This window comes from Schistocerca gregaria, chromosome X (assembly GCF_023897955.1).
Source record: "Schistocerca gregaria isolate iqSchGreg1 chromosome X, iqSchGreg1.2, whole genome shotgun sequence".
Taxonomy (NCBI): Eukaryota; Metazoa; Arthropoda; class Insecta; order Orthoptera; family Acrididae; genus Schistocerca; species Schistocerca gregaria.
In genome coordinates, this window is record NC_064931.1 from 119,205,182 (window position 1) to 119,224,446 (window position 19,265).

General features: G+C 43.7%; 2 protein-coding genes across 2 annotated transcripts in view; one reads left to right on the top strand and one right to left on the bottom strand.

Annotated features, from left to right (window-relative positions):
• The window catches only part of LOC126297401 (ras-related protein Rab-31), a 443,067-nt gene that overhangs the window by 387,734 nt on the left and 36,068 nt on the right, over positions 1 to 19,265 (top strand). The gene's annotated exons all lie outside the window — the stretch shown is intronic.
• Positions 1,652 to 15,042, bottom strand: LOC126297400 (uncharacterized). Its single transcript, XM_049988159.1, has 2 exons — positions 14,880 to 15,042; positions 1,652 to 3,977 (listed from the first exon to the last, which is right to left on the bottom strand). Exon 2 carries the CDS (start codon positions 3,960 to 3,962, stop codon positions 3,033 to 3,035), a length of 930 nt encoding a protein of 309 aa, XP_049844116.1. The 5' UTR covers positions 3,963 to 3,977; positions 14,880 to 15,042; the 3' UTR covers positions 1,652 to 3,032.

Here is a 19,265-nt window from a genome sequence, read left to right on the forward strand (position 1 = left end):
GGTAAATAAACAGTAAGAGAGAAAACCAGAAAAAGGAGTTTTGGAAGGTACTTTCAGCGCTATCCCATACCTGTATTCTTCCTTAAATTTGAACAGCACACACATTTACACATACACAAAGACAGGTAAAGATCACCCATGGATATAGATACACTGACAGACGCAAAGAGGCACTCACGGATACTATACACCAAGGGACACAAATAAACAAGCCAAAACACACACACACAGACACACACACACACACACACACACACACACACACACACACACACACACACAGAGACTAAATGTATTGATGACAGTTTAGAATGGGTGATACTTACTTAAAACCCTCTCGAAAATCAAAGCTCATTAACTTTCCACAACCTGCCATTGTCAGTTTCAAGACAAATAAATTAGTAATTTAAAAAAAACTGCCTGTTTGAACTGAGAAAAGTATCAGGAATAATACACTGAGTAACTTATTTCTTATACAAGACAGCTGCGGCACAAAAGCGGGGAGCAAACATATAATGAATACTGACAAACATTTGTAAACATTCGGTGTGTATGTGTGTGTGTGTGTGTGTGTGTGTGTGTGTGTGTGTATGTGTGTGTAGTATATTTATTGTGTTATGAAATTTGCCTCTAGTAACCCAGTCTGAAAGGGACAGTGGTGAACGCAAATGCAGTATTAGAGATAAAAATGTCTAACGTTACGTTCAATAAAGCATTATTAGTTTCACATAAAGATGAACAAACCTGCTACAAAAATGTTTGGCCACTTATATAGCAGCATAAGCGTCTTATAGAGAGAAAAAGGTCTATGCAGGGTGATCAAAATTTATTCGTACTCGACAATTTACTTTACCTCGCAAATGAAATTGTCAAGTGGAAATTAGTATAAAACATAGAGCAAAATTGTTTTACTACCGTTACCAAATTAAAGCATTCTCCTCCCTTTAGTATACTTACCCGGCAGTACTCGACATGCAGCGGTGTACTTGAACGACAAGTTGTCGTGTTCCATATGATTATGATGAGTCGTGTATACGCTGTATGCAAAATAAAAATTACCGTTCAGTTTCGTTTCAGAGGTCAGGGAGGGAATCAGCGATAGGGAAGAGGTAAACGAGTGGAAAAAATGTAGAATTTTAATAAGCACATAATTAGGCATTTAGGAAACGCTAAAACAGCATACGAGGATAATCACTTCATTAGTCTAGCTGATGTCGAAGAAGTAATAAATATAAGAATTAAATAAAAAAACAATAAAAGCGTATTAGCGCCATCAGCTGTACAACTGTATATTTATTCTCTATCGATTTCAGTTGTAATAACCATCATCATAGGAGAAAGCAATATACGTCAATGTATACTACTTTTTTCCTGTGAAGATAGTTTTTATAACTGAAACCGGTATATAAGAAATATCTATATGTAAAACTGTTGGCGCAAATATGATTTTTTCAAAATACTTAACAGCTGTAGACAGACGCCTAAGAAAAGTTTTAAAAACAGTAATAATTATTAACATCACCTTTAAAACTTTTTAAGGTTCTGTTTATCGTATCCCTGTCTCCGATCCACCGCGTATTCGTCTTTCCACATCATGTACCCTGTATCAAAATTATCCTTCTAAATCATGCATCATCACAATCACATGTAGTTATTTCAATGCATTCATATACTTTTTATTTGAAATTCACGGATACATTCAATGAATAGTGAACAAAATAAAACTATAGAGTTTGTCAGCATCTTCACTGAACGTCCATGGTGCAGCGATAATGTTAAATAAGTTTTTGTTTGCAAGTACATAAATTTTAGGAACACATATATTTTGTGAAGTTAACTTTACACATACTGATAGGTATTAGTATGATCTGCTTCGTAATGAAAAGATACGTAAAATAGCCTACTCACGATAATTTTAAACAATTTCACAGTTCAAATCTTCGCGCTCCGCACACCTAAATTATTGCTACAACAAGATGTATTTGTTTAGTTCAAGTGCAGTCAGTAAAAGTCACGTGTAAAGTTACAGACTGTGGGACCGTTGTATAAGCCCTATATCAGCGACACGATGTTCTGATAACGTGTGTCGTGCCTTCGACAGTAGCTGTATACAACACTCGTTATCAAGAGCAGAGCATCTGAACAAACTGTAATATTGTATCTTTCTAGTTCGAGTCTTGTCACAAACATATTACGGCAGTGTCATATCACATGATTCTATGTATCGCTGAGTGCAGAAATTTAAAAATATCTGAAGAAGTTTGTTGAATTTTTTAAAGGTTCCAGACTATGTATCTCGTATGGAAGCACGACATACATTTAGCGCTAAAATTATGAATGTCGTGTAGGTATTAAAATTTATTAGGGGGGGGGCTGTTTTCATGTGAATATATTTCTGAAGTAGTTGACATACTAAATTTTACAATGGACACTACACTGCTTGGCTGTACAAGTAATGGAGTCACCATAAAACCGAATTTTATACGTGAAACTACGTAACACCAACATTGCGGTCCAGAGTTTACTGATATTTACAAATGAAGCTTTTTAAGTTCTGCGATGTACTGATTGCACTGAATTACATGTTTCGCATCTACCGAGTAGAAATGGCTGCCCGAAACCTCTGGTGCTGCTACTAATTTCAATTCGCCAAAGAAAGATGCACATATAACTTGTAATCACCTTTCTTCAAGTAAAGTAAAACAAAAGAAAATAGGGAGGGGGGTATAGAAAAACAGAGAATATGTTCGATTTGAGACTAGTCTTGATGGGTCTCCAATAACTAAAGCACAGCAATTAGAAAAGACTGTCCATGTAAATGATTTAATTCAGTCTTCTCTCAAAACTATACTGGAGAAACGAATCACACGGCTGATTTGGCATACTGTGGGAACCGGGTGAGAGTGGGGAAGGTTCCACAGTAATGCCCGCCATACACACTTTTCCACCACCATAGAAGTACGATAGTAGCATCGGAGATTGTTTCTGAGGTGCTGATGCCGTAGTGGCCTCACGAGAAAGTAATATGCAGCTTACGCTTCGGAGTCGGGCATCTCCTGATCGACTTCGACAATCTGCTCCGGCACTCGCAGGTCGATGGCGAAGCGCTTCTGCGGCACCTTGCCTTGGCCCTTAGCGCTCCGGCTGTACGCCTGGAAGGCGGCCGCGAGGGCGTACGTGATCTTGCGGGCGCCGAACCGGCTGTCGCAGACGAAAGCGTGGCACTCGAACGGGTGCTGCGACTTGCTGTCGGTCACCTCGCGCACCACTATCATGGAGAAGACGCGCGTGTACACCAAGTCCTGCACGCCGTACGAGATGGTGTCCACCGGGAAGAACCCGATGACGTCGTCGTGCTTCTTGTCGGCGGTGATGGTGAGCCCGTCGATAGAGACGGTGACGTTGACTATGGGCAGCACGGTGCCCTGTTTGAGCGACTTGGCGGCCGCCACGAGCGCGTCCACCGGCTTGCGCGTGTGCTTGATGCCCCAGAGCCCGCTGGCGTCGCGGAAGCCCAGGTACTTCACCTGGAACTTCTGCGGGAGGTCCTCCTCCTTGACGGTGGCGTCGTCGGCGTCGCTGGCGGCGGCGGACATCTTCTTGCGGCTGCGCTGAGAGAGCGTCGGCGGGGTCGGGCGCGCCTTGCGCTCTTGCTGCTGCTTCTGCGTCGCCGCACCCAGGTCGGAGCCGAACGAGCTGCGCCTGTCGTCGTCGTCCGGTGCGGCGCCGGTGGAGCCCGTGCTCGAACTGAACGACAGCCGCTGCCCGGAAGCGGAGAGGCCATCTGTGGCGTCCGCATCTGCGTCGGAGCGCACGCTTCCGCTGTCCGCGTTGGCATTGGCGCTGGCGTCGGCCTCGTCGTCCTGCGGCAGCGTCTGGCTCGACTCGATGCTCTGCAGCAGGCGCGGGTCGCGGTGCTCGTACCCGTACTCGTCGTCTGCCATCTTTCCCTTCTCTGGCATCCGGTATCGCGCTCACTGAAACGAACACGACAAATTTTTCACTACATCCCTGAGGGAACCAACACCTTATTTACGATATTGCAACAATAAGAAATACATAACTAATGAGCAGATATTGAATAGAATTGGAGAGAAGAGAAATTTGTGGCACAACTCGACTAGAAGAAGTGATCGGTTGGTAGGGCATATTCTGAGGCATCAAGGGATTACCAATTTAGTATTGGCGGGCAGCTTAGAGAGTAAAAATCGGTTTCGGCGGATAAATCCGTTAGTAACTGTTTCACCAGATTTTGAGTCTGTGCCAATAATGAAGATGTTACGAACTGAAACATTTATCATTTTTATGACAATGGCGAAAATTTGTGACATAAATATCGCCTTTCTATGGTGTGGTGTTTTCTTTATAATGAGATACTTATCTCACACTAGTTGTTATTATAATTATTATTATCATTATTATTATGGTTAAATGGGATTTGCCAACGGGAAGGGCAACCAGTGACAATAAACAGTATAATATGTAGATAATAGAGAAATAGAGTTTAAAATCGTTTAGGTGCCAGCCAGGGAAATTGCTTTACTGGTTAATAAGTAGAGCTGCAAAAGGATAAAGAAGGAAACATTCGGCCGCAGTAAATTTCGTCTGAGTCGGGATGACTAGACAGATTTAAATCCCATTCACTTCTATTTCGCCGGCTGGTGTGGACGAGCGGTTCTAAGCGCTTCAGTCTGGAACCGCGCTACCGCTGCGGTCGCAAATTCGAATCCTGCCTCGGGCATTGATGTGTGTGATGTCCTTAGGTTAGTTGGGTTTACGTAGTTCTAAGTTCTAGAGGACTGATGAACTCAGATGTTAAGTCCCATAGTGCTCAGAGCCATTTGAACCAACTTCTATTTTGAATCAACATGGTTTGTGATTCGCACTCGAACGTGGGCTCTCGGAATTTGCCTCTTTGCGTTGCACGACGCCTTTCTTGTAGTGCCTCGCACCAGAATTTGTTGATTGCTTCTTTGTCTTTCATGAGCTGGCTAAACAAATCTGTGAGAGATCACTCACCTCCTGACTTAGCTACTAATGGATATCTCCTCTGCTAGATATGCCAGTGAAGTTTGATAGATGGTAACGCAGATAACTTGAGCTGAGAGCAGTCTTTGATGCTAATTTGTTTCTTTATTTTATGACCAGTTTCGATCTACAAGATGCGTCTTTGTTCTCAAATTAGAAACCAAAACATAAAAAGCTTTTAGCCGAGACTGCCACCTTCAAAACATAATAAAACTGCGATAAACTACTATACTGTGTACATATCTGCAATGGAAGCAACAGAAAGAGCTTGGCTGCTAGGTTGAAATTGTCGGTGCGGGAAGCGATACCTAGTAGACAAGCCCTGTCAGTTACTTGCACTGCAGTTGCAAAATGTTCAAATGTCTATGAAATCTTATGGGACTTAACTGCTAAGGTCATCAGTCCTTAAGCTTACACACTACTTAAAGGACAAACACACACACCCATGCCCGAGGGAGGACTCGAACCTCCGCCGGGACCAGCCGCACAGTCCATGACTGTGCAGTTGTAAACAGAATATGCTGACAGAGGTCAGCTGTGTTGTATCACAATTTTGTCGTGTCTTTAGGACATCAGAGGTTGTCTACCTTGGCTAAAAGTTTTTTTATGTTTTGTTTACTAGTTTAGGAAGACAGACATATCTGATGATGAATTCATGGCTCGAACCCGGTCATATAATAAAGAAAAAATCTGAGATTAAGACTGTTTTCAATTCCACAATTTTTTAAACTTTGGATCGCTATATACCTCAGTGTGATCATGTCACGCTTCAGAAATGGTTCAAAGGACTCTGAGCATTACGGGACTTAACTGCTGAGGTCATCAGTCCCTTAGAACTACTTAAACCTAACTAACCTAAGGACATCACACATATCCATGCCCGAGGCTCGATTTGAACCTGTGACCGTAGCGCCTAGAACCGCTCGGCCACCCCGGCCAGCTGTCACTCTTCAACTTGTAGGTATGTCACGTGAATACTCAGTCTTTCCTTGTACGAGACGTATCCAGGAATTTAGCTTCCCTACTTCTTTAAAATAAAGACAACATACACTCCTGGAAATTGAAATAAGAACACCGTGAATTCATTGTCCCAGGAAGGGGAAACTTTATTGACACATTCCTGGGGTCAGATACATCACATGATCACACTGACAGAACCACAGGCACATAGACACAGGCAACAGAGCATGCACAATGTCGGCACTAGTACAGTGTATATCCACCTTTCGCAGCAATGCAGGCTGCTATTCTCCCATGGAGACGATCGTAGAGATGCTGGATGTAATCCTGTGGAACGGCTTGCCATGCCATTTCCACCTGGCGCCTCAGTTGGACCAGCGTTCGTGCTGGACGTGCAGACCGCGTGAGACGACGCTTCATCCAGTACCAAACATGCTCAATGGGGGACAGATCCGGAGATCTTGCTGGCCAGGGTAGTTGACTTACACCTTCTAGAGCACGTTGGGTGGCACGGGATACATGCGGACGTGCATTGTCCTGTTGGAACAGCAAGTTCCCCCTGCCGGTCTAGGAATGGTAGAACGATGGGTTCGATGACGGTTTGGATGTACCGTGCACTATTCAGTCTCCCCTCGACGATCACCAGAGGTGTACGGCCATGATGCCGGGTGTTGGCCCTGTGTGCCTCGGTCGTATGCAGTCCTGATTGTGGCGCTCACCTGCACGGCGCCAAACACGCATACGACCATCATTGGCACCAAGGCAGAAGCGACTCTCATCGCTGAAGACGACACGTCTCCATTCGTCCCTCCATTCACGCCTGTCGCGACACCACTGGAGGCGGGCTGCACGATGTTGGGGCGTGAGCGGAAGACGGCCTAACGGTGTGCGGGACCGTAGCCCAGCTTCATGGAGACGGTTGCGAATGGTCGTCGCCGATACCCCAGGAGCAACAGTGTCCCTAATTTGTTGGGAAGTGGCGGTGCGGTCCCCTACGGCACTGCGTAGGATCCTACGCTCTTGGCGTGCATCCGTGCGTCGCTGCGGTCCGGTCCCAGGTCGACGGGCACGTGCACCTTCCGCCGACCACTGGCGACAACATCGATGTACTGTGGAGACCTCACGCCCCACGTGTTGAGCAATTCGGCGGTACGTCCACCCGGCCTCCCGCATGCCCACTATACGCCCTCGCTCAAAGTCCGTCAACTGCACATACGGTTCACGTCCACGCTGTTGCGGCATGCTACCAGTGTTAAAGACTGCGATGGAGCTCCGTATGTCACGGCAAACTGGCTGACACTGACGGCGGCGGTGCACAAATGCTGCGCGGCTAGCGCCATTCGACGGCCAACACCGCTGTTCCTGGTGTGTCCGCTGTGCCGTGCGTGTGATCATTGCTTGTACAGCCCTGTCGCAGTGTCAGGAGCAAGTATGGTGGGTCTGACACACCGGTGTCAATGTGTTCTTTCTTTCCATTTCCAGGAGTGTAGTTACATAAAAAACTTTGCTGGCAACAGGTACCCCAATGTTGGAGCTATTTTTCGACATAGTCACTAAAAGAATAGTGGTTCTTGTCATAATCTGGGATCAACTTTTGTATTCCTGTTTTGCAGAATTCTGCCGTCTGTAAATGGAACCTACGTATGACAGTCGTCTTCATCTCTTCGTCATTGTCAAAACGCTGGCCGGAGGTGTAAGATTAGGACTGTATGCTGGATGATCAAACAGCTCCCAGATGAACTTTTGCAAGACAGTTGCTGTGCGCCACGCTGGACGGGAATGAGCATTGTCATGGAGCATCACAACACCTGTGAAGGCATTCCACACTTCTTATTCTGAATGGCACGTTGCAGTTTCCGCACCGTTTCACAGCAACGCTGAACGTTCAGTGTTTCACCTCTGTGCAGGAAGTCAATGAGCAGAATACTCTTCCTATCCCAGAACACCGTGCGCATTACTTTTTGGACCGACACAGTCTCTTTGAATTTCGTCTTGACCCCAGATACACTGTGACACCAATGCATTGACTGCTGCTTGATTTCCGGAGTCAAGTGAGAAATCTGTGTCTCGTCGCCTTTGAGGATCCTGTCGTGGCTCTCGTCGCCGTCATCATGATACCGCTGCAGAAACGTTAGTGCTGCTCCAAAGCGCTTCATTTTGTGCTGGGGTGTCAGATTTTTCGGTACCCCCCTGGCACACAGTTTCTTGAACAGGTGCTTAGTGACAATTTCATGCAACAAAGGATCGCGATATCTGCGTAAAATGGCTGCTGCGCTCCATAATCGTGAAGCGACCGTTCTCCAGGATACGCTGCCGCACTAGGTCAACAAGGTGATCATTGATGAAGGATAGTCGCTCGCTGCGCTCTTCATCATGGATACTTTGACGATCTTTGGGAAAAAGCTTACACCAGCGACGCACCACCTGTTTGCTCATGAAGTTCTGACAGGAGATCTGATAGTGCTGACGATGAATCTCGATGGGCGTTACGTTTTGTGCCTTATCACTGATCGAACCTCGCAAGCGGAGTGAGAACGAATAACAGACGTCATTCGGTAGTGGCACCAGGTGTGACCTCTCCGGCCGGCACGTCACGTCATGGATCTGTTGCGCATGCGCAGTATTCCTGCTAAATACGTCTACTTTAAAGGAAATAACATCGGGTACCTACTTTCCGGATGCGCCTCGTATTACCTATCTTCTTTGTGTTTTGATGTTTCAACTGCTAGCTAATTACGCGTAAGAATCGGAAATGTTGAACTAGGAGAACGAAGCCGTGGATAGGCTACAAGGTTTATCAGATTATGAGTGATTCGTTAGGTCGATATTATGAGATAATGCTTTTCTAGAGCCAAAACACACTCTGTATGACGCTGTAACACTACGTAGGGAGAGCATCACATCATCATACTATTACTTTATTATTTAAGTCACTATATGTATGAAGTCGAAAAATGATAAAGTTTAATAAATTTCCAACAGAAGATGGCTATATCGATGTATGCAACACAAAAAGGTAAAAATAATTTAAATCATCTATTCTTCAGTTTTGTGGCCATTGTGTGCTTAGTTACTCTAAAATTATTAAAGGTATTTGAATTACTTCTTTGCAACTACTAAGAGTGCATATTTACGAGGGGCGTTTAATAAGTGACGCAACACATTTTTTTACTCGGCCAATTTTGGTTGAAAAAATACGGGATTTGTTGTGGGTCATCAGCCCCTATAGTTTCATGAAGTTCCGACAGATGGCTGCGGCATACGTAGTCTACAAAATGGCATCTGGCACGGAGGTGTGTTACAAGTAGAGAGCTGTTATTGCTTTTCTTTTAGAGAAAAACCAAAGCATCGCAGATATTCATAGGCGCTTGCAGAATGTCTACCGCCTGGCAGTTTACAAAAGCACGGTGAGTCGTTGGGTGAGGCGTGTGTCATCTCAACAAGGTCGCACAAACTTGTCCGATCTCAGGCGTGCCGGCTGGCAACACACAGCTGTGACTCACGCACTGTTGTACTCCAGCCCGTTCGTCGTCACAAAAATTGAGACAAGCGTCACCTTCTCCACGACAACGCAAGGTTCAAAATGGTTCAAATGGCTCGGAGCACTATGGGACTTAACTTCTGAGGTCATCAGGCCCCTAGAACTTAGAACTACTTAAACCTAACTAACCTAAGGACATCGCACACATCCATGCCCGAGGCAGGATTCGAACCTGCGACCGTAGCAGTTGCGCGGTTCCAGGCTGTAGCGCCTAGAACCACTTGCCCACCACGGCCGGCATAACGCAAGGCTCCACGCAGTTTGGCACAGTGAAGGATGCACTCCGCGTGAAGCAGTACGTGGATGGTGGCGAGGCTATTGATTCAACAGGACATTGGTTTCGACGTAGGCCAGTAGAGTGGTACCACGCGGGCATACAGGCTCTCACAATAGGGTGGCCTTGAACGGAGATTATGTTTAAAAACAGGGTTTTGTAGCCAAAAGAGTGAGGAATCATATGGTGCTGGAATTCTAAATAAAAGCAACCTGCTTTCAGAAAAAAAATGTGTTGCATTACTCATTCAATGCCCCTCGTAGTTTTCCACCCAGATTCACGTTTCTCGTCGATGCGCTACATCACTTTCGGCGGTTGCTGGGACACTCGTTGCAAATTTAGATTTTCAGTACCCTACAGATTTCCGTTACTAAATACATGATGCCACAAACCACCTAGAATACTGATAATGATGCACTACTTAAGTGAAGGCCCATTCGATTAGCATGTGTGTTTTTTTTCGTTTCAATGATCTAAACAGATGCTAGAACTAAACGAATAGCAGCAAAAGCCGTTTTCTTCGTTAGGAGTAGGCGAACGAAAGACAGAATGTTAACATATGGAAAAATTTGTGATAGAAATTTTTCCTCCCGAGATATAATACGATTTGTAACTTTCGTTTAAATGTCGCAAATCAAAAATAAATGATAAGCTGGTCATATGGAACCGATAGCGCCAAAACGATTATGTAAGAAAGATTATATGTAATAATAACTTTAGCCGCTGTGTTAATGAGAAACTTATTAAATATTTTAGGAAAGCATTGTAGTTAATGTGACAAAAAGTTCGCACAATTCGCCCATTAAAACGTAAGCATTGCAGGAAAAGTTCTATCCCTGTGCAGATCCTGCTTGCAATGGAGGAGTGACAAATTTGAATGTTCTTCATTCGGTTGCAATAAAGAATTAATGTTCTTAAAGGCAAAATGAAAAGTGACATAAGGCAGTTTGCGGGAAGAAGAACTAAGAGCACCAGCACAAACTGATAAAATACAACAGGATTTTACTAGAGAAGTGCTGTTCAGTTGTAGACGGCTTACGATACTTTACCGGAAGGAAGAGCACCAGCTGGTCTGTGCATAGCTCTTTTAGGAAGGGTGCTGTCGAGACACAACACATCAGAGCTTACTAATTTAAAACGTCCATCCGAGTTGATGAATAAATTTGAGAATCTTAAAAAAAATAGCAGATACGTAAACAGTGCAATGAGGATAATGGGGAACGCTGCTTTTCTTTTCATATCATAGCTGTATTGGTAAGGGTGAAATGATAAATGCATCTTTTTTAGTTTGTATTCGTTCGATCGCCGTACAGGTCTGCATTCCCGATTGTCGCCTGCTTGAGTTTGACTTCCCCTTTCCTTAGTAACAGCTCGCTGGATCTGTCTCAGCGCCCTTTCTGAAAGCTTTTAGGAACTGTTTACTCTAACATGTCATACGAGGGGAAGAAACAGACTAAACGTCTGTATATGTATAGCACAATTTTTATTGTATGGGCCTGGGTTTTGAATGGTCATGCAGTTACTACCTGCAGCAGACAGAGGAACAGACGCAGAAATTGTTGTTAAAGATAATGTGAAAGACAATTAGTAAACTACGTCGAGTTTAGAGGCATTGTAGTGCCTCTTAGTTACTTTGTTAGTGTGCATATGGTTAGTAGTTCACCAGTCTGGGAGATAACTACTTAACATGCTTCTGCATGAGGAGAAAATTGCAGGTGCAGAACAGAGTCAAACTTCCTTCGTTTACGAAACCTTTGGGCCAGTCAATCAAAGTGAAACTATCATAAGCGTTACTTCTTAGCAACATATCTGTATTAATTCGGGAACTGTGGGAGGTTGTTATTTAATCTAATAATGTTATTTGACACCCTGTTTCACTGAACCTGTAACTTTAATGTCTTTATCTAGAAAATATTTACTTATATTACACGGCGCAATTTACTTGGCCGACGATATTGTCAGATTTAGATTGCGATTTATAGAAGATGAAACTTTTAAGCTCGATATGACATAGGCGACAGTATCTTGGAGAAATAATTTTTCATAAAACCGCTCACGGCACGTTACAACCGAATTAATTAATTAAAATCATCAAATGGATACAACGCCACGAGTATCTTGCTCTTCTAGGCACCCATCAAAACTAATTTCTGGGACATTCAAAGGAATAATGGTGGTCTGATGAAACTTTTTATTGTCTTTGTAATGGCTGTGAAGCTTCATCCGTTAAAGGAAAGTAACGCACGTTATCTGTACTCTGTGTGCGCGGCTTACTTTGCGAGGCGTCTTGTACAAAGCAAATTCAGCTGACGTAAAGTAGATAACACAATGCTCAACATCATATCGTAGAACCCTTTGTGCTTGTAAAGGTAAAAGAAGCTCTCAGAGACCAATGAGCCTTTTTTGGTTAAACTGTTCTGTTTTGCATCTTTTGCATCTTGGTCAAGGTTCTGTAGGAAGTAATTCATCTTGTTTTTCCACAACTATAATGTGATTGCTAAAGTGGTATGAGGCACGAGCCAACTACAGTGAGTTTGAGACCAAAGTTACCCACAATTCTGAGTATCCTTTCCATCCGTAATGATGTAAATGACATACCACTGCAGTACCTTCATCGAAGAGATTACAATTGTGTAAAAATGTTGCCCAGGATGTGAAGTCTGCTTTTTGTTGGTGTAGCAAGTGTCCGAACAAAGTGACTCAGTTGTAAAATAACGAAACTGTTCTCAGCAAGAGAGAACTTCGAATCCAGTAAGCCAACGTAGCATATTTTACGAGTGCTTTTCCATATTGTTTTCCCGCTAAGTCATCTTTCTGCGAGACCACCGACATTTCTTTCTCTATCCTTGTTCAGCGAGGTAATGTTCTGTCTAACGAAGTAATACTATAACTAACGAAACTGATCTCGACCGGTCAAAAATTGTAATAAGGAAAATAAGCACAGCATTTAAAGTGCTGGACTTGTGTTTGAGAGTGCCTGGTTTCATGTCTCTGCCAATTCCACCTATTTCGGGATTTTCCATTATTTGTCTAAATCCCTTCAGGCGGATGATGGATGGATCGTTCAACAAGACCAAGCTGCTTTAGTTCCTCGACAATCTAATTTCCTTGTAAGCTTAAAACAATAACAGAAATAACAAGTTTCGGCAACATTGCACAACGCGAAATATCAGACAGATAATTCAACATCATCGCATCTCATCCAGCCAGAACCTCGAAACGTCTGTAGTGATAGCAAGCAAATGAATACGTGGTAAACAAGTCTTTTACATCGACGACATGATAAAGAAATCAACAACGAAAGAGCGACGCAGAAGGATCGTACTACTGGTTGAATTTCGGAAACATTTTTGCAGTGATCGAGGTTTTCTTGCTGGCTGTACAAGGTCAATTAATGTTGACAGAAAACTATTTGGAGTGCACTGCAAAAGAACCACAGTATTAGGAGAAAGTACAGTAAGTATACGGAGTTTCTAGAGCCTGTACACAGATAATAGGTCGTTAACGTGATCATACTATATCGACATTAGTTTCAAGCAATGGGGTCACACCACACACTCTGTATGAAGCTCCAAGGAAACTGGAAATACCAACAGAAGTCTAAACGTTCATACAGAAAGCTGTGGTACTTGCAAGGACATGTACAGTGGAGAAATTCCCGGATAGTTGAGACTAAACGTGACAATATTAACTCTTAGATTTCGATTGTTTGCATATTATTTCCTACTGTAAATGATAACATTGAATGTCAAATGATAATAAACACCATAGTAATGAAATGTCATCAAAACCTCAAACAGAATTGAAGTAGCACGAAGCGATACAAACATTTTATGGAAGAATATAATTTTAAACATGACACTTTATCAGATACGGTATGTTACAACATCCATCAAATTCTTTATTTTGGTTCTGCTGCGTAATTTGACCCACGGTTTTGGGTAATTGCTTTTGGAGGGCGAGAGTATCGCATAGACCTCACATGCAAGTGCTAATTTTGTGAAAATGTGTGGTATATTAGGTTTAGAATACGTAATCTTAGGAAGGTTTTTATATGTGAAGTAGAATATGCAACATAGGTACTCTTAAGCCCATTTAAAAATAGTTTTCCGCTTTCAGTTCCATGGGACAAATATTCAAAAAAAATGGTTCTAAGCACTATGGGACTAAACATCTGAGGTCATCAGTCCCCTAGACTTAGAACTACTTAAACCTAACTAACCTAACGACGTCACACACATCCATGTCCAGGCAGGACTCGAACCTGTGACCGTAGCAGCAGCACGGTTCCAGACTGTAGCGCGTAGAACCGCTCGGCCACACCGGCCGGCGTCAAATATTCCATGGGATATATATTCTAATGGAAATTTTAAATTTTGTGAACAATATATCAATTTTTGGTGGTATGGAATGGCTCACGCCCTACCCAAATAGAGAAAAAAGGAAGCGCACTTGAATTCGGTCTGTGCATAACAGCGCAAAATGTTAGTTCCTGCTCTGCTTCTACGCAGCTACCACAATATGTACCTAGGAAAATGGATTTAAATATCAGGAAGTTACATTTATCAGCAACTTTTTCATTTACATCGCGTATGTTCTAAATTCATTTTCTCTGGTTATTACAACTGACAAAACGTGACAATAATTTTGATCTGGGACTGGAAATTCTTGTCCCTGTGAAATGTGCACGTTATAGAATAAATCATAATACATTTATAACAGTTAAAAACTAAAGGTGAAGCATTCGCAATAAATTATGAAGAGATAAGTGAATAATGCCCAGGTTATATGCTGTTTGTGAGAGAAGTGGATAATCGTGACTATATAACGCATATTAGAACGAACGACAGTAACAGACCTAGAGCCACATCCGATTACGGTTTCAGGCGAGGAGAAGGGAGTTCTGTACATTGCAATTTCATTTTCCCCGTAGTTAAGTTGAATTATTGGCTTCCAGTTATACCAAAACCCGCTCGATTTGATAACAAATAGTGTGGATTGGGTAGAGATGTCATTTTTATAAATCCAGCAGCAGCGCCATACTGCTGTGCTTAGAGAGAGAGAAAGCGCACTCACCCGACAGACAATCACTTGTGGAAGGCTTCGACAGCTTCGGTGCTAACGCATGAAGACAGCTGAGAACAGTGCTGGCACCGCGCGGGCAAGCGACGGCCGATGTTCCACTCGGCTGCGACGACTTTCTTGCGCGCCCGCTCGCTTTCTACTGCTCGCTGGCCGTCACCTGCCCGCTATCTGCCTGATAACCTATCTTAGCCAATCTCGCTTTATGTCTGTCGCTGCCTGTCTCCAGCAGCTTACAGTGTTTCCATCCACGGGCATTAGAGGAAGGTACGCTTAGTTTAAACTAACAAAGAATGACAAATGTGTTACACGCACTTAAAAAAAATACCGACTCCCAGAAGGGCATTTTGAAATGGAGACAAATAGAGAAATCTGGGATATGACGAGAAAATGTAAATTGTAACAAATGACTGCAGTTTCAGCGAGCAACCAACAATTCACGTGCACTGTATTGGTCTCCTCCTGTGCTCAGTAAATAGTGTTACATTCTCAACTTCGCAAGCAGCCCGCTAGGTGTCGCAGCATTGTCACGTGCAATAGAGAGCCTGTATAGGGGGAGAGTGACCAATCGGACGATACGGCGGCCATTTTTGTGCCAAAATGCGGGCGGGACTTTTGAATGGCCAGTAGTGGAGCACACATTAACCGAATCAAAAGCACAAGACAATATGGCGAAATCATTCGTTAAATGCCTTTGTTTATAAGAATAATGTGTTATAATAATTTTCACACAGCCAATTTACAGGTCTGTTTTCAAATTTAACTATGTATATTGCAAAGTTGTTTTATATGCAGTAAAAAGCAAAAACGACTTACTTCGCATAGATAAGAGTACTTGGTTGGTTTCCACGAGGCTCCTCTTTGATTTATGTCAGCCCACTGCTTTCGCCTATCTTCATCGCGTCTATTGGAACAACCAAATGCAGCACAACCTAGCATCGTTCACGAACATCTGCAGAACGAATTACATATGTCAAAAACAATACTGTACAATTACTAACGTGTTTACTGCAAACGTGTAGGCCTACCGACTTCATCACAAAACGCTTCAATATTTCAACTCGTATTTAAGATCGCAAACGCTAATTACGTACTAAAAACGACTAAATCGAATATGCATGCACAACGCATACCAAGTCTCTCAATAATTCAAATACCTTTTCATCGTTTCCAAAAGTCCTCTGAACTTCAATTCAGCTCAAAAGCACGGCGAACCTAGGAAGCGCGAGAGACGTTTGGCGGCATTTTTCTGCCAAAGCTAATCAACCAATCACGGGCAACTTCACCTATGGCTACTCTCTCTGTATGCAGGCTCTCTAACGTGCAAGAGTCTGATTAGGTGATGACGTTCTGCGATTAGCCAGTCACGACAGCCGGAGCCACTGCACAATATACTCGAAAACTTTACGATAGAGTTGCATATTTTGAGTATGCGGCTAATTACAAACAAAATATTCTTTGTAGGAAATGTATTCGCAGACGTGAATATGAACCAGCATTGGCTGTATACTGGAATGACGACAATGAAAATTTGTGCCGGACCGGGACTCGACCCAGATTTCCCGCTTTACGCCAGCGGTCGCCTTAACAACTTTTTTTTTTTTTTTAATCTGATTTTGTTCTTTGTATCTGCTCGGGGCGGACGTCGCAAGACACCCTTTTAAGTTTGATGTTCATCGATTAACTCAGTTTTTTTTTTATTACAAAGGACTGCTAACCTTCTGACCGAACATGCTGAGCTACCGTGCCGGCTCAACTTCGGCTATCCGTGCAAGAATCAGACACAGATTTCCGTATGTCGTCGTCCGTACGTCACAACCTGCCCTCGTAGGTTGAGCATATTCCCGTCGAGAAAGGACATATTTATTGAGAGCCGAGAGCCTGGTATTGACGAATAAATACGAAATAGCAGTGCCTGTATTATTGAGAAGTACGATGCAATGTTTGTTCGGACATGCGTGCATGCATGCCTTTGTGCCTAGGAATAAATGTAACTCGCTTGCAGGCGTACCCATTGTTTCACTCCTGTGAGAAGTAGGGCTATGTCTCGTTGGAATATTACCGCTGGAAGAGAGATAATAACGACAGACCAATGAATGAGTATGAGATGCATTTTGGTAGCTGCACATTCCATTAACAACAGTGTGGTGTAATGTCAGTGACTGTGGTCCTCTCTTCAGACGGATTCGCCGGTAATCTCTGCTTTTTTACTTTGCTAATAAATGCATCAATTTGTTTGGTACTGAAACAGTTAATAAATAAATCTATTTAAATGCGTTGAAACTTCTTTTTTTTTCTCTGTACGTGGATTCCTTCTGATTGTACATGTCAAAGTAAATGAGTTTCATTTTGTCAGTTGAGTGCTCTTCTTCTCACATTATTCTCCATTCGCTAATGACAAAACACCAGTAACACCATTACTTGTGTAGTGCTGGAAGAAACAGCTTTATGAAACTACAAATCCGTATATATTACGCATCGAAACGAATAATTTTATCCAGACGACGATATTGCTTTAACTAAAAGAACAAATTTTCTCTCATTGTTTATATGCTCTTGACATTATGTAAAAGAATATTCGTCAGAGACATAATGGCAGAATTCTAAAAACATCTTGAGCTACACACTTCTCGGCAATTTACCTCTGTCCTCAGTAAGAAACGAGATTTATTGACGATTACCAATTACTATCACTATGATTTTGTGTAGGACCTCAAGACCGGACAACGTGCAGACAGTGACAACCTCATGAATCAACAGACCTTGCATGTCAGCAGGGATCTGTAATGGCGTTGATGATGATGATCATGATGCTTGGTTTGTGGGGCGCTCAACTGCGCTGTCATCAGCGCCCGTACACATTCCCAATCTGAACACAGTCCAATCTCGCCACTTTCATGAATGATGATGGAATGATGAGGACAACACAAACACCCAGTCCCCAGGCAGAGAAAAATCCCCAACCTGCCCGGGAATTGAATCCGGGACTCCGTGATCCAGAAGTAGCAACGCTAGCCACTACACCACGAGCTGCGGACGTAATGGCGTGGAGCGTGTATACTTGGAGTGATAAGGGACTTCTGATACGTCTAGATACGACTCTGACAGGTGACACGCACGTAAGCATCCTGTCTGATCACCTGCATCCATTCATGTCCATTGTGAATTCCGACGGACCTGGGAAATTCAATCAGGACAATGCGACAACTCACATGTCCAGAATTGCTACAGAGTGGCTCCAGGAACTCTCTTGTGAGTTTAAAGACTTCCACTGACCACCAAACTCCCCAGACATGAACATTATTGAGCATGTCTGGGATGCCTTGCAACGTGCTGTTCAGAAGAGTTCTCCACCCCTCGTACTCTTACGAATTTATGGGCAGCCCTTCAGGATTCATGGTGTCAGTTTTCTCCAGCACATCTTCAGACATTAGTCGAGTCCATGCCACGTCGTGTTGTGGCACTTCTGCGTGTTCGCGGGTGCCCTGTACGATATTAGGCAGGTGTACCAGCTTCTTTGGCTCTTCAGTGTAGTACGAGAACCACAGATTCGATGAGAACTAATGGGGACCTTTGATAACTTGGGCTCGACAGTGGGTAAGTCTGGACAATTTACACCATGGGTTCACACTGTCTGTACGGAGGCGTACAGGTGGTTTGTGGGCACAGCGAGCGAGGTGGCGCAGTGGTTAGCTCACTGGAGTCGCATTCTGGAGAACGTCGGCTAAAACCCGCGTCCGGCCATCCAGATCTAGGTTTTCCGTGATTTCCGTAAGTAGCTCCAGGCAAATTCAGAGATGGTTCCTTTGAAAGGGCACGGTCGATTTCCTGCCCCATCCTTGACACAATCCGAGCTTTTCCTCTAATGGCCTGATTTCAGCGGGACGTTAACGCTAATCTTCCTTCCTTTTTTTCTTCCTGCGCACACTGGTCGGCTGTTCTCACTGCTGACCAGTACCTGAAGGACGTCCTCTTCGGAGGATCCGACCTTTGAGCAGAGTGTTTTCTTAGGCTACTTTCCGAGACAATGTGTGAATATGGTTGTGGGTGCCTCTCTCCACAGCTTTCTCAAAGGAACATTGTTGTGTGCCTACCCGACAGCAAATCAGACAGCGCCGGCCGCTGTGGCCAAGCGGTTTTAGGCCCTTCAGTCCGGAACCGCGCTGCTGCTACGGTCGCGAGTTCGAATCCTACCTCGGGCATGGACGTGTGTGATGTCTTTAGGTTAGCTAGGTTTCAGAAGTTCTAAATCTAGGGGACTGATCACCTCAGAAGTTAAGTCCCATAGTGCTCAGAGCCATCTGAACCATTCTGAATTAGACAGCCTGACGGGGCACATGGAGCTGAGCGACAACTTGCGCGGTTACTCCCACGCCCGCA

Coding starts and splice junctions, on each gene's coding strand:
- LOC126297400 (XM_049988159.1), bottom strand. CDS start 3,962: ATGCCAGAGAAGGGAAAGATGGCAGACGACGAGTACGGGTACGAGCAC.